The sequence below is a fragment of the Rhinoderma darwinii genome, assembly GCF_050947455.1.
Source record: "Rhinoderma darwinii isolate aRhiDar2 chromosome 5 unlocalized genomic scaffold, aRhiDar2.hap1 SUPER_5_unloc_50, whole genome shotgun sequence".
NCBI lineage: Eukaryota > Metazoa > Chordata > Amphibia > Anura > Rhinodermatidae > Rhinoderma > Rhinoderma darwinii.
The window spans coordinates 103,473-116,908 of NW_027461810.1; the positions used below are offsets into that span (position 1 = coordinate 103,473).

The following is a 13,436-nucleotide window of genomic DNA, read 5'->3' on the forward strand; positions in this document are numbered from 1 at the left end:
ATGTGCCAGGAAGTGCTTGGCGGCCACTAAGGCTACAATTGCCCGAAAGCTGAGCTTGGCTATTCGCAAGGTCTACTGGCTCAGAGGAAAGAAACCTCTATTCTGGGTTATGGCTCATTCCACTAGGGTGCTTGGTTCTTCCTGGGATGTGCACCATCAGGCTTTGGCTCTTCAAGGCAGCTACCTGGTTATCTTTGCACACACTAACCAAATTTTACATGGTCCATACCTTTGTGTCCACAAATGTTTCCCTTGGTCGCAAGGTGTTGTGTGCATTTAAGTCCTTTTCTGTCGGTTCCCAGCCACTGCTTTTGGGACGTCCCATGGTCTGTGTCCGCAAATGACACAAACGAGAATATATTTTTTGAGTAAACGTCATAAAATCCTTTTCTTGTTCAGTCCATTGGGGGAAACAGCTTTTACCCTTTGTTCATTATAATGTTGGTAAGTTTGTCTGTTGGATATGATTTTCTCATCTGGTTCTGATCTTATTCGATTACCTGGTGTTCTGTTACTTGTACTGCTTATGTACAGACTGAATAGCTTAGTACCTGTAGGAGTAGTTAACACTTTTTTTAAATTCTTAACGTCACGCCTCCTAGTGGCAACGGCATTTACCCATGGTCTTTGTCCCCAAGAGACAAACGAAAAACCTCTTTCTTGCGCTTGCTGTGAGAAGTCCTATATTTGCGCCTAAAATGTGCTGTATCTTCGTTTGATAAATATGGTGTAGACTCCTACTGCAAGACCACATCCCTTTTTGTAGTCAATTTAACAGAGGAAAGAAGTTGCAAAAATACTGCAATAACGGTTGCCCCATTAAAAACATTTTTACCAATTATGCCAATGCTGACTCAAACTGAATATTAAACGTGGGCCTTTTTATCTTATTTCATCAACATAAAATGACATTTCGTTATACAATACTAACCAGTATTTTACACATTCAAAAGTTTGAACATTGAAATCAGAAACACAATTGGAAAAAAACTGAACTACTATAATATCTATATATACATATATACGTAATATATAAAATATTCATTAAATAATACCTGGATGAACATATCTATTCCATTTTTTATGTAATATTTCGCCCGGTCAAAATCATCTTGTAAAATGTACAGAAGACTCATTTCCTGACTGAAGAAGGTTTCAATTAACACTTTTCTCTGCTCAATCTTCATGGCATCATCAATAAATGTTAATAAAGACTGGTCATCCTTTCCATTCAGGAGAAGTTTTACTTTACTGCGAATCAGGTAAGGAAGATAAGTTTCCTGTTTTGATAAAAAAAAGTTAGCAAACAAATGTATTTAATTTTTTTTCCTATTTGAAGATATTTCGGTCACATGCCATAAACTAAAAGATTAACCCTTTCATGATCGGGCGTGTTTTAAGCCTTCATGACCATAGCAAAGTTTCCCCTTTTGGAATGCTGCACATAAAAGGGAATTTATTTTTTATTTTTTTTGAGGGACACAAAGGGCTTGCTTATAATTTAAAATTGGAGCTAATCTCAATTAATTATGCAAGTCTTTTCAGGAAAAAACAAGAGTAGCGTAGCTAAGGTAGTTTTTAAAAAACAAACAAAAAAAAAACCCAACATTTACCCCAAAATGAATCCTGTAATGCTCCCTATGTCAAATTTGTGTACATTGCGTAAAGTATGATGTACCGTAAGTATGGCGTCTAGAACAAAAACTCTATTTTAGTTTTTTTGTTAGTTTTTTTTTTACTCCAAAAATAAAGTTTATTGCAGTACAGCAGATATCTTACAGTAGGCAAAATACGAGTATGCAGCACACAGAAAATAAGTATACATGAAAGTACAAAGTGTCGCAGAGTGCAGCAATAAATTGAAACACTTCAAATTAGAACCATGTGTCTTGGGTCATTTAGGAAAACAGGGATTGCAAAACAAATTGCTGAAGAAATGGAGAATGCAAGAGTGGTGGTACACAGAAAATAAGATAAGGAGAAGGTAATTGTTGTGTATATAGTGACCAGTGATGGGTTAAGCGTACCATGGGCCCTGGGCTGTTGACACAACTTGGGCCCCCTCCTTCCCCCTCACACGCAATCCAATCCCTCCAACCTGCTCACACTGTACTAGTCAGTGCCACAGACCTGACAGATACAGGTTTTAGCACTAGATACAGCTGCTCTGTATTCAGGATATAAAGCAGCTGTATCTCAAAAAGTAAAAATAATTTTTAATAAAAAGTATTTAGAAAGTTGCACCAGACACTGATACTTTTTCTTTAATAAAACAGTGTAATAACTACTAAAAATAATAATAATAAAAAATTTGTAACACCTCTGGCATGACCTAGCAGATGCCTGTCCGTTTTACACGGACAGGCATAATACACTGCAATACAGAAGTATTTCAGTGTATTATAAATGCAATCAGATAATCACATAGTGAAGTCCCCTAGTGGGACTAGTAAAAAAAAAGTGAAAAAAAAAAGTTTAATAAAAAGTGAAAAATAAAATAATTAAATACCCACTTTTTCTCCTTACAAACAGCTTTATTATTAAAAAAAACAAAATAAAGTAAAAAAGTTACACATATTTGGTATCGCCACGTCCGTAACGACCCAAACTATAAACTTATTACATCATTTAACCCGCACGGCGAACGTCGTAAAAAATAAAATAAAAAACCATGCAAAAATTGAGGTTTTCTTTGAATCCAGCCTTAAAAAAAAAATGTGATAAAAAGCGATCAAAAAGTCAAAAATAAAAGCCCTCATACAAGTGAATCGGCGAAAAAGTATTGTACCCCAAAATGGTGCTATAAAAAATTACAACTTGTCCCACAAAAAACAAGACCTTATACAGCTATGTCGACCCAAAAATAAAAAAGTTGTAGCTCTTTGAATGAGACGATGGAAAAACGTAAAATATGGTTGGTCATTAAGGTCTAAAATAGGCTGGTCATTAAGGGGTGAAAGTGTAACTAAACTTTTTAAAAACTTTTGACATATCATACTGATATGTTAGAACGTTTAATCAGTTTGGGTTCCGAGCACAGAGACCCACCCCGATCACTAAAGTGAAGCGGCAGAAGCACACGATTGAACGCTGTGACACTTAGTTTCTGATCGGCATTCCTCGGAGTGGTGTACGTTCGTACACCGCTTGCTTGGCTTTCCGAGAAAAGCAGATCAGAAAGGAAGCGGCACGGCGGTCACCTGAGCGCTTCTGCCACTTTGTTTTAGTGATCCATGGGGGTCTCAGTGCTCGGACCCCCACCGATCAAAACTTCTGACATTTCACTATGACATGTCAGAAGTTTATTTACAAGTTTAGTTACACTTCAAAGGGGTTTTCCAGTGAGGGAAATTTATGACATATCCTGTGGATCCTGTCAGATAGATGCGAGTCCCACCTCTGGGACCCGCACCTATCTCTAGAACCGGGCCCCCTAAACCCTGTTCTACCTCTTTCTGCTATCGCTGCCTCCCGGTCACTTCCTGACTTCATGGAATTTCCATAACTTTCATTCAGTTCTATGGGACTTACGGAAACAGCGTAGGTCAGCAAGCGACGCTGTTTCCGTAACTCCCGTCGATGTAATCAGGATGGGGCCGGGAGGCAGTGAGGGCAGAAACAGGTCGTAAGGGGTTTAGGGGGCCCCGTTCTAGAGATAGGAGCGGGTCCCATAGGTGGGACCTACATCTAGCTGACATTTATGACAAATCATGTGGAGCCTGTGGATATGCTATAAATTTCTCTCATGGGAAAACGGAGGGCTGCATGGGGGAGATTATATTGCAAGGCGAGATCAGGTTGTCTGACTGACTGCTGGGTGTCTATAAGGGGGTCTGAGTGTCTGATTCTGACTTTTCGGCGGGGGGGATAGCCCTCCCATAGAGCCCTCAGCAGTTAGTCACTCAGACCCCCCAGCAGTCAATCTGACCTCCCCTTGCAATATATTAGTAACTACTGAGGGCTCTATGGGAAGGGGGGGGGGGGAATATTCTGAATGGGTGGGGTCTAAGCATCTAAGTGACTGCAGGGGACTCTATGAATGGGGGAATAATCACCCTCATAGAGCCCTCAGTATTTATTATACAGCAGGGGGGGGGGGGAGGTTGAGCATCTAACAGACTGCTGAGTGTCTATGGGGTAAAATTATCTCCCCCATAGCGTCCTCTGCCGTGAGGAGTTAGATGCTAACCCCCCCCGGCTGTATAATTAATCCCCCTTAGCGTCTGCCGTCAGTCAATTGTTGCTTGGTGCAGGAAGTGAATAGCATACTAACCTTCCTCATCGCTCGACCACCGCCCTGCTCTTCTGTTCCTCACTGGAGATACGTGCAGCGTCAAAGAGGGGTGTTTGCTAGTCCTATCCAGCCACTGCTATTGTTGTCCCTCCCCCTCTTCCCCACCAACAGCGCCGGCGGCTCTATTCTGTCCCAGTCCGCCCCTCCCTATCAGCAGCGGCCATTAGCAGCGCTAGCACGCTGCATAGCTGCATGATACTCTGAAGTGATTTTTAAAATGATGTGCAGTTCGGGCGGCTGCCCGAACCACCCATATGATAATACGCTACTGATAGTGACCTAAAATCCAGCTGGAAAACTCTGGTTGAAAAGGATATCATGAAGAGTTATTAGAACATGCAAACAGTTTTCATGAGTACAGGGATAGTAAGACATTCATAACCTACAGGTAATCACAATGAGAGACAACCAAAACTATTTTTCACAATATAGAAAACAGAGGCAGACATAGAATTGGAAGAGAGACCAAATAGAAAACAGATGAGGGGGCAGTTCCTGTGTTGGTAAATCCATTTCTTGTGAGGCAACATATTACTAACAGTAGCCAGCCAGGTTATGAAAGAGGGAGCACTACATGATAACCATGTTTTGGAAATTGTTTTCTTTTTTTCGCATTATACAGTGCCTCAGCCAGAAAGGTATATAAATATAGCGGTAATCACATTGATCAGGATCAGTGAGAAAAAGATAAGCCTTGGGGCAGAGTGGCATAGGGGAACCTATTTAGTGAACGAGAAATTTTACAACCTGGTCCCAAAACTAAGTCCAAGTAGTCAGGGCGGAACCTGTGGAGTCTAGTGGTGGTGTAATATGCCCTATGCAAAAACATATAGATGCGTGAGCCTCTCATTGAGGTTGGAAGAAACTAACTTGGAGAAGGAATAGCTCTAACCAAGTCTTCCTCAGTCAAAGGGCATAGATCTGCCTCCGATTTTGTTTTTAGTGGTATTAGTGCAGAATCCCTGGATTTATGGGAGAGGAGGTTGTAAAAACTGGAGATTAGATGACTGGTGGGAGGTGAAAGCATAAACTAGAAAAAGAGAACCCTTGATAGGATATACAATCTGTACCGAACTGCGTCTCAAGAGCATGTTTAACCCACATGTATGAGAATATTTCCTGTATCTCCAGGAAGGGTTTAAGGCCATTATCTGAGCAGAGGTGAGAGATATACCAAATACCAGGTTACCCCAGGTAATCTCATAAGAAAGTTATAAAAGCTCCTGGAAGGCTTTACAGTGCCACAGAGGAGTGTGTCTAGTCAACCAAGTAAAAGAGACGCTGAGCCACATTCCTAACCAGCAAGGCCTGACATAGGGTCAGATAATTTACTAGGTTTCTGCCAGTATGTTGTAATCCACAGAAGAGAAGACATTTATCTGTGACCCACCACCTGGTCATATGAGATAACTGTCTGGCTATATAATACGACCTAACATTAGGCAATGACACACCTCCCTAACCCCATGGAGCACACAGGTGCTTGCCGGCTACCCGCAACCTGCCACTGTTCAAAACAAATGAGGTCAGTATACTATCAATATGATGCAGTAGACAGGTAGGGAGGTACACGGGAGATTGCTGAAGTGCATACAATACTTTAGACTCTCTCTCACTGCTGTAGAAAGGAGGATTTTATTCTATCTGCCAATTTTGGTTTGCAAGAAGGAAATGAGGGTGGGGTGTGACATACAACTTATCAAAGGCTGGGGCAGATCTAGATATCTGTATCCCAAGGTAGGTAATAGAGGAGGAGCATAGAAGCGTAGAGATGGCGGACTCAACGTGTACAAATAACCCTATTTTAGCTCTAATTGTATCCCCATCCCTTAGCTTTAGATGCAGCATCTGTACATGTATGATAATTATGCAAGTAGCTAATTTTTTTACTACAGGCGTATAAAGTGGATAGGGCTGAGGTAAAATAGATTAAAATTGTTGGCCGGTGCAATTACTTTATTTTTGGCGTAACGTAGATTCAGCCTTAGTGAAACGTAATAATGCTAGAGTGCCCGACATCCATGCAAAACACGTTCACGTCACGATGAATGTCTAAATTTGGTGCATGTGGACTCGGAGAGGTATTACTTTTTTAATTTATTATTATTATTTTCTTACATTTTACTGTATTTGTGTGTTATCATGATTATTTTTTTATTTTTATTTTTTAATTTGGGCACTGGTTAGCAGGGAACACATTATCTATGTGCTCCCTGCTGGCCCCATATACCATTAGATCACGGTTATCAGTGATTTGCAACAGCCCATTAAGTCACTGTTTACCAGTTATCTGTATAGCAGTCTGAAAAGAAGAAACGGATAATGTCTTCTCTGCATCCCTCCAAGTCCCCTCTGTGGTTTCTGTATACAGGAACAATATGAGCGCTGTGTTTAGAGCATTTTGTGATTGGGAAATGATTGTTTCAGTTCCCTGTCACAGTACAGGATTGGACTGCGAGTGTGATAGCTTGATCCTCCCGATGAAAGTACGTGCAGGAGAGCGCTGTTCCATCAAAGGCAGCATGTAAATTAATGGGCTCCTGGCACAGGCACCAGTCCATTAGCATGTTAATTTATGTGATGTAGTTGGGAAGGGATTAACATACCCAATTATTACCTCATAAAAAGGGTCATTCCACATTTTCTTGAGGTCTGGTGGCATTTGACTGTCAATGTTTACAGTTGAGCAATATTCCAATGGTTCCCATTCAGTTAGATGGTTGTAACAGTCCATAGAAGCGATCTCCCAAAAATCCTTCTCAGCATCAGAAGGTTCCCCATCTGGAAATGTCTCCTGCAGAGCCTAGCATCGGAAAGACGTTTACTTGTAACCAACCCATTCCGATTACTTTTAATCAAAACTGTTAATTATGTGACAACCAGACCACCAGTAAGAAAGAAACATCAGGTAACTAGGATAGACAACCACATACATTTTTGGGCTAACTAAGGAGATCATGGAAATTCACAATCAGTTTAGAAATCAGGGTTTGCCTGATTACACAGGTTAAAAGGAAAAGAAAACTAATAAAAAAAAATGAAAACAAAAATTCTGTCCTAAATTTAGCAATGGCAACTTTGAATTGCAAAGAAAGGAAATATGAGAAGTGCCTCTATTCACAGTCACACGTTGGTAATGATGATCTCACACAAATAAAAGTCGGCCGAACATTGGAGAGATCGGACAACAGTTTGATGTGTATGGGGAAACACGATTGTCTGGCAACGGCTTATCACCATTTACATATTTATCCTCTTCTTGACAGGAGGTGTTTTGGGCTCTTATGCCAGGAGCAAAATTTCCCCTTTTGGAACGCTGCATCCTAAAAGGTACCGTATTTTTGTTTTTGTTTCTTAGTCTACTTCAAAATGTATCGTGTTTTTTTTTTTAGCAGGAAACATAAGGATTTCTTAATTGGATATTATTTTGTAGGTATTTTTTAGGGAAAAATGGTCAGAATTTTTTTTTCATGCTATGTTTAAAGGTAGCTTTTTAAAAAAATAATATTTGCCCAAATTGATCCTCAAATTCGCCTGTGCATAATTATGTCAAAGAAAATAGTTGTAGCAAAAACCGGATAATTCTCAGGTGCAGCCGTGTAGCGAAAATAGCATGGTCAGGAGCACTGCCTTGTACGTTACACGGATGTAAAATATGTGCACATCGTGTAACGTACAAGGTCACTATAGCGCAAAGAACAAAGGCATTTATGTAGCTTTAAATGAATCTCCCTCACTAAATTTCATCCAAGCACAGAAATTTTGAAGTACAGGTGCAAAAGAAGACAGGGCCTGGGCAGAACAAACTAAAAATGATGGCTGGCTATTTTATGTTGACGTAAAGTACATTCTGTCTGACAAATGTATTAACCCCTTCCCTCTTTAGCCACTTTTGACCTTCCTGACCGAGCCTCATTTTTCAAATCTGACATGTGTCACTTTATGTGGTAATAACTCCGGAATGCTTTCACCTATCCAAGCGATTCTGAGATTGTTTTCTCGTGACACATTGGACTTTATGTTACTGGCAAAATTTGCTCGATATGTTCAGTATTTAATTGTGAAAAACACCAAAATTTAGCGAAAAATTGCAAAAATTAGCATTTTTCTCAATTTAAATGTATCTGCTTGTAAGACAGGCAGTTATACCACACAAAATTGTTTCTAATTAACATCACCCATATGTCTACTTTAGATTGGCATCGTTTTTTGAACATCCTTTTATTTTTCTATGACCTCACAAGGCTTTAAACTTTAGCAGCAATTTCTCACATTTTCAAGAAAATTTCAAAAGGCCATTTTTACAGGGGCCAGTTCAGTTGTGAAGTGGCTTTGAGGGCCTTATATATTAGAAACCCCCAAAAAGTCACCCCATTTTAAAAACTTCACCCCTCAAAGTATTCAAAACAGCATTTAGAAAATGTCTTAACCCTTTACACATGTCACAGGAATTAAAGCAAAGTAGAGGTGAATTTTACAAATTTCATATTTTTTTGCAGAAATAAATTTTTAGTACAATTTTTTTTATAACACAGAAGGTTTTACCAGAGAAATGCAACTCAATATTTGTTGCCCAGTTTCTGCAGTTTTAGGAAATATCCCACATGTGGCCGTAGCGTGCTACTGGAATGAAGCACCGGCCTCAGAAGCAAAGGAGCACCTAGTGGATTTTGGGGCCTTATTTTTGTTAGAATAAATTTTAGGCACCATGTCAGGTTTGAAGGGCTCTTGCGGTGCCAAAACAGTCAAAATCCCCCAAAAGTGACCCCATCTGGGAAACTACACACCTCAAGGAAATTATCTAGGGGTGTAGTGAGCATTTTGACCGCACAGCTTTTTTACAGAAATTATTAGAAGTAGGCCGTGAAAATTAAAATCAACATTTCTTCAAAGAAAATGTAGGTTTAGCGATTTTTTTTCTCATTTTCACAAAGACTAAAGGAGAAAAAGCACCGTAAAATTTGTAAAGCAATTTCTCCCGAGTAAAACAATACCCCACATGTGGTAATAACCGGTTGTTTGGAGACACGGCGAGGCTGAGAAGGGAAAGAGCGCTATTTGGCTTTTGGAGCTCAAGTTTAGCAGGAATGGTTTGTGGAGGCCATGTCACATTTACAAAGCCCCTGAGGGGACAAAACAGTGGAAACCCCCCACAAGTGACCCCATTTCGGAAACTACGCCCATTGAGGAAATTATCTAGGGGTATAGTGAGCGTTTTGACCCAACAGGTTTTTTGCATAAATTATTGGAAATAGGCCCTGAAAATGACAATCTAAATTTTTTCAAAGAAAATGTAGGTTTAGCTAATTTTTTCTCATTTCCACAAGGACTGAAGGAGAAAAAGCACCGTAAAATTTGTAAACCAATCTCTCCCGAGTAAAACAATGCCCCACATGTGGTAATAAACGGTTGTTTGGAGACACGGCAGGGCTGAGAAGGGAAAGAGCGCTATTTGGCTTTTGGTTCTCAAGTTTAGCAGGAATGGTTTGCGGAGGCCAGGTCACATTTACGAAGTCCCTGAGGGGATAAAACAGTGGAAACCCCCCACAAGTGACCCCATTTTGGAGACTACACCCATTGAGGAAATTATCTAGGGGTATAGTGAGCTCTTTGACCCCACAGGTTTTTTGCAGAAATTATTGGAAGTAGGCCCTGAAAATAAAAATCAACATTTTTTCAAAGAAAATGTAGGTTTAGCTTATTTTTACTCATTTCCACAAGGACTGAAGGAGAAAAAGCACCACAAAATTTGTAAAGCAATTTCTCCCGAGTAAAACAATGCCCCACATGTGGTAATAAACGGCTGTTTGGAGACACGGCTTGGCTTAAAAGGGAAAGAGCGCTATTTGGCTTTTGGAGATCACATTGAGCAGGAATGGTTTGCGGCGGCCATGTCACATTTGCAAAGCCCCTGAGGGGAAAAAACAATGAAAACGCCAAAAAGTGACACCATTTAGGAAACTACACCTCTTGAGGAATTCATCTAGGGGCGTAGTGAGCATTTTGACCCCACAGATGTTTCATAGAATTTATTAGAATTGGGCAGTGAAAATAAAAACAATCCTTTTTCTTCAATAAGACGTAGCTTTAGCGCAAATTTTTTCATTTTCGCAACAAATAAAGGAAAAAAAGAACCCAACATTTGTAAAGCAATTTCTACCGAGTACGGCAATACCCCATATGTGGTCATAAACTGCTGTTTGGGCACACGGCAGGGCTCAGAAGGGAAGGACCGCCATTTGGAGTGCAGATGTTTCTGGATTGGTTTCTGGGCACCTGTGGGCCCAAAACAGTGGAAACCCCCCAGAAGTGACCCCATTTTGGAAACTACACCCCTCAATGCTTTTACCTACGGGTGTAGTGAGCATGTTAACCCTGCAGGTGTTTTGTAGAAATTAGTGTGAACTCGATGTTGCAGAGTGAAAATGGGATTTTTTCCACAGATATGTGGACAATATGTGGTGCCCAGCTTGTGCCACCATAACGAGACAGCTCTCTAATTATTATGCTGGGTTTCCTGGTTTTAGAAACACCCTACATGTGGCCCTAATCTCTTGCCTGGACAGTCGACCAGGCTCAGGAGTGAAAGGGTACCATGTAAAATTGAGGCCTAATTTAGCGATTTACAAAGTATTGGTTCACAACTGCAGAGGCTCAGATGTGAAATAATAAAAATAAACCCCTGGGAAGTGACCCCACTATGGAAACTGCACCCCTCAAGGCATTTATTAAGGGGTGTAGTGAGCATTTTCACCCCACAGGTCTTTTCCATAAATGAATGCGCTCCGGATGGTGCAAATTAAAAATTTATATTTTTCCCTAGATATGCCATTCAGTGGCAAATATGTCATGCCCAGCTTATGCCACTCGAGACACACACCCCAAAAATTGCTAAAAGGGTTCTCCCGGGTATGACGATGCCATATATGTGGAAGGAAACTGCTGTTTGGGCACGCTGTAGGGTTCAGATGGGAGGAAATGCCATTTGGCTTTTGGAGCGTGGATTTTGCTTGGTAGTAGTTTTGTTTGGAGTCTTACTGGTGTTTCCGTTTATAATGTAGGGCATATGTAAGCCGGGCGGAGTATATAAGGGGCATAGTCAGGTGGTATAATAATGGGGTAAAAAAACAATAAAATAATCCATAGATGTGTGTTACGCTGTGAAGCAATCCTTTCTGCACAGGCCGGTGTCGCACTGATATGTGGCGTCCTTTCTTATCCCCCTTTTGGTCCACACTCCGCGCCTTTGTAGTTTGGGGAATTTTGCTGGGAAGTGTTGTCCTGGTATAATACGGGCACCGTCGCTTCCAGCAGATATGTTTGGGCTCTCCCTTTCCTGGTTCCCTAATTTTAGGTCCTTGAAAAATCGCCTCTTCAAACAGAAGAAATGTTCCCCTCGGGCACAACTGCATATTTTTTTATTTCCTGACTTATTGGAGCCATAACTAATTTTATTTTTCATAGACGTAGTGGTATGAGGGCTGGTTTGTTGCGGGACGAGCTGTAGTTATTATTGGTACCATTTTGGGGTACATGCGACTTTTTGATCACCTTTTATCCTATTTTTTGGGAGGCCAGGTAAACAAAAAAACGCAATTCTGGCACAGCTTTTTTCGTTTTTTTTTTATACAGCGTTCACCATGCGTTATAAATTACATGTTAACTTTATTCTGCGGGTCAGTACGATTCCGGCGATACCGAATTTATAGAACTTTTTCATGTTTTACAACTTTTTGCACAATAAAATTACTTTTGTAAAAAGAATGTATTTTTTCTGTCGCCAAGTTGTGAGAAACATAACTTTTTAATTTTTTTGTCGACGGAGGTGTATGAGGGCTTGTTTTTTGCGGGACGAGCTATAGTTTTTATAGGTACCATTTTTGGATACGTGCGACTTTTTGATCACTTTTTATTCTAATATTTGTAGGGCAAAGTGACCAAAAAACAGAAACTCTGGTAACGTTTTTTACGTTTTTTTTTACGCTGTTCACCGCGTGCAATAAATAATATAATATTTTGATACCTCCGGTCGTTACGGTCGTGGCGATACCAAATACATATGGTTTATTATTATTTTTCAATAATAAAGGACTTGATAAGAGTAAAAGGGGGATTGTGTTTTATTTGATTACTTGAAACTTTTACTGTTTTCAAACTTTTATTTTGTGCACTTTTTTTTACACTTTTTTATACTTTTTTTACACTTTTTCTTAAGTCCCACTAGGGGACTTGAAGTTCCAACGGTCAGATTTTTTTTTTTCTAATACATTTCACTACCTATGTAGTGCAATGTATTAGATCTGTCAGTCATTCACTGACAGCAAGCCGATTAGGCTTCGCCTCCCGGCGGGGCCTAAATCGGCTTCCGTAATGGCAGAGCAGGAGACCATTGTGTCTCCTGTTGCCATAACAGCAGTCGCCAGTCCCGATTGCCTGTCAGGGCTGGCGATCTGCTAGTAACCGCTACGATGCAGCAATCGCTTTCGATTGCTGCATCGAAGGGGTTAATGGCAGGGATCGGAGCTAGCTCCGGTTCCTGCCGTTACAGGTGGATGTCAGCTGTACAGTACAGCTGACTTCCACCGCTGATGACGCCGGATCAGCTCCTGACCCGGCGCCATCTTGCCGACAGCTACGGAAGCCGATCAGGCTCCGCCGCCGGGCGGATCTTGACCGGCTTCGGTGCTAGGCAGACCGGGAGGCCAGTATTAGGCCTCCGGTTGCCATTGCAGCCACCGGAACCCCGGCAATTTCATTACTGGGGTTCCGATGAGCTGCAAACACCTTAAGTGCAGCGATCGCGTTTGAGCGCTGCACTTAAGGGGTTAATGGCGGGGATCGAAGCTAATTTCGGTCCCCGCCGTTACAGCCGGATGTCAGCTGTAAGATACAGCTGAGATCCGGTGATGATGGGACCGGCTCAGCTTCTGAGCCGGTCCCAAACATTTGGCGTACATGTACGGCAAGATGCGGGAAGTCAGTACTTTCCATGACGTACATGTACGGCAAATGTCGGGAAGGGGTTAATGCATGAGCATCTGACATCCATGCAAAACGCGTTGTCACGCAGAATGTCTAAAATTGGTGCATTTGGGTTTGTGCACTTTTTTTGGGGGAGAGGCTTTTTTTTACATTTTTCTCA

General features: G+C 41.0%; 1 protein-coding gene across 1 annotated transcript in view; it reads right to left on the minus strand.

The window, feature by feature from the left end:
- Nucleotides 1–838: 838 nt before the first annotated feature.
- Nucleotides 839–13,436, minus strand: part of LOC142696293 (DNA-dependent protein kinase catalytic subunit-like) — a gene marked incomplete at its 5' end in the record, with an annotated part of 326,262 nt that continues 313,664 nt past the window's right edge. Inside the window, 3 exons of the mRNA XM_075847621.1 lie at nucleotides 839–886; nucleotides 1,056–1,280; nucleotides 6,912–7,097. Coding sequence (XP_075703736.1) covers nucleotides 839–886; nucleotides 1,056–1,280; nucleotides 6,912–7,097 — 459 coding nt within the window. The remainder of the gene's footprint in view (nucleotides 887–1,055; nucleotides 1,281–6,911; nucleotides 7,098–13,436) is intronic.